This window comes from Momordica charantia, unplaced genomic scaffold (assembly GCF_013281855.1).
Source record: "Momordica charantia cultivar OHB3-1 unplaced genomic scaffold, Mcharantia_2.0 BLBB01000127.1, whole genome shotgun sequence".
In the NCBI taxonomy this organism is placed as follows: domain Eukaryota; kingdom Viridiplantae; phylum Streptophyta; class Magnoliopsida; order Cucurbitales; family Cucurbitaceae; genus Momordica; species Momordica charantia.
Window position 1 is genome coordinate 2753 of NW_028275283.1, and position 2306 is coordinate 5058.

The window sequence follows — 2306 nt, forward strand, 5'->3', positions numbered from 1 at the left end:
GAATTTAGCACTATTTTAAGTTAAAACATTCAAGACATGAGACTTCAGCTCAAAATTCAATTCCTAAGGTCATTCATGATGTTTAACAGCCAAAATAGACACACTTTAACATTTCTTTACACAAAAATTCCCAAATACTAACTAGAATAACTCTCTTTTGGAGAGTTATCAATCACCTCGGCCGCATAGACCACAAGGCAGTGCGACCATGTCCTCTACCGACTCAGCCAGAGCACACCTCGACCTCGTCCATGATAGGTTAGTCATAAACACATTTGTCGGACATCCCCAAATATGGAAGTGACGTAAACTAGCTTTACGACCCTTCTATAGTTCAAAGGGCGTTTTAGAAACACTCTTCGATGGAATTACGTTCAAATATAAACTGCAGTCTCCATTGTGTAACCCCAAAATGAGCCAGACAACTAAGCATGGTTAATCATTGATCGAACCATGTCCAACAAGGTTATGTTTCTCCTTTCTGATACACCATTCTGTTGAGGTGTACCAGGGGCTGAGAGTTGAGACGTGATTCCATTTTGTATCATATAGTCCTGGAATCTCAAGTCCATATACTCTCCACCTTGATTAGATGGAAATGTTTTAATGGTTTTACCTAATTGATTTTCAACTTCGGTCTTATACTCCTTGAACTTTTCAAGGGCTTCAGACTTGTGTTGCATTAGGTATAGATAACGATACCTTGAATAATCATCTATAAAAGAGATGAAGTATTCATACTCTTCTTGAGCTTTAACATTCATCGGACCACAAAGGTCAAAATGTATAAGTCTAAGGGTAACCTTTTCCAGTGAAAGGTATTTTAGTCATATTGCCTTCAAGACAAGATTCATATGGGGGTAAATAATCGTCTTCTAACTCGCTTAGAAGGTCATTCTTAACCAACCTAGCAATCCTATTGAGATTAATGGTGACCTAATCTTAACTGCCAAAGATAGGTATTTTTTTGGGAGATTTTTTTTGCCTTTTAGATCGTGTTTTAGCATTTTTAAATAACTCAGTATTTAAAACTACTTTAGTTATGGTTGGTATTAGCACATACAAGTTTTTTTCTAACTTGGCAGAACAAATGTTAACACCATTTCTGGAAATGAATACTTCATTCAAAGAAAATGAAACAGAGTACAATTGTTCTAATAGACAAGAAATAGAAATCAAGGTCCTCTTAATTTTAGGAACAACATATACATTATCTAATAAAATATATGATTTCTTGTCTAAAATAACTTAAGCACTCCTACTGCCACAGTTGAGATGACTCTCCCGTTCCGACCTTGAGCTTTCCGGCTTCAAGCTGCCTCAAGGAACTAATTCTCTGAAATGAAAAACAAACATGGTTAGCAGCTCCTGAATCAAGTATCCAGGCAGAGTAATCATTCTCCACTAAACAAGTTTCCGAAATAAGTAAATCATATTTACCTTTGTTGACTTTCTTTTTCTCGGCCAGGTATTTCGGGTAATTGCGCTTCCAATGTCCGTCCACGTTGCAGTGGAAACATTTTTCTTTGTCTACAACCTTGGCCTTGCCTTTCTTGGTAACTGCAGCAGCGAAGTCAGGTTTAGGCCCCTTGTCAGCAGCTTTCTTCTTCTTAAAAGTCTTACTTCCGGAAGAAGAGGGCGCAAACTTGATTCTAGAGGTTGAACCTCGGTGGAACCTTTTTGAGGTGGCAACGTTTGCTCCGCTTATTGTCCCTTATTGTTCATACCTGACTGGTAGGTCTGCAGCCTGTTTAAGAGCGTGTTAAGAGTGTACTTCAACTTATTCATCACTGCATTGCTGCGAAATTGTAGGAAACTCTTCGGAAGAGATTTCAGAATGAAACTGATCTGACTCTGCTCGTTTATAACAGCCTCGTTTGTCTCTGCCACATTGAAGTGGACCATCAGGTTGAAAATGTGTTCTTGCACTGATGAGCCCTTCTTCATGTACGAGTTGTAGATTAACTTAAAGGCTTCATGTTGAGCCTGTGAGGATGGTGCTCCAAACATGTTTTGCAGCAAGTCCATGATCTCCTTGGCGGTGACCATGTTCTCGTGTTTCTTTACAAACACATCAGATATGCTCGCCAAGATGTAGACCTTGACCTTGTCATTAGTCTTAATCCACGGTCATAGGTGGTGCGCACTCCCACAGTGGCGTTAGGCATAGGAGCTTGAGGACAATCCTCTTGCAAGACGAACTTAAGATCATCTATCACTAGTATAGTGTTTAGGTTCGATTTACATTATTTGTAGTTCTCGCCATTAAGTTTTTCCGCGGCAAAGAATGCAATTATAGAAGTAGG

The 2306-nt window shown here is 39.1% G+C and overlaps 1 protein-coding gene across 1 annotated transcript; it reads right to left on the reverse strand.

Annotated features, from left to right (window-relative positions):
• Positions 1–1258: 1258 nt before the first annotated feature.
• On the reverse strand, positions 1259–2049 carry LOC148207599 (uncharacterized). The gene is made up of 2 exons (XM_088118399.1): positions 1728–2049; positions 1259–1404 (listed from the first exon to the last, which is right to left on the reverse strand). Exons 1-2 carry the CDS (start codon positions 2047–2049, stop codon positions 1259–1261), a joined length of 468 nt encoding a protein of 155 aa, XP_087974525.1.
• Positions 2050–2306: the final 257 nt, after the last annotated feature.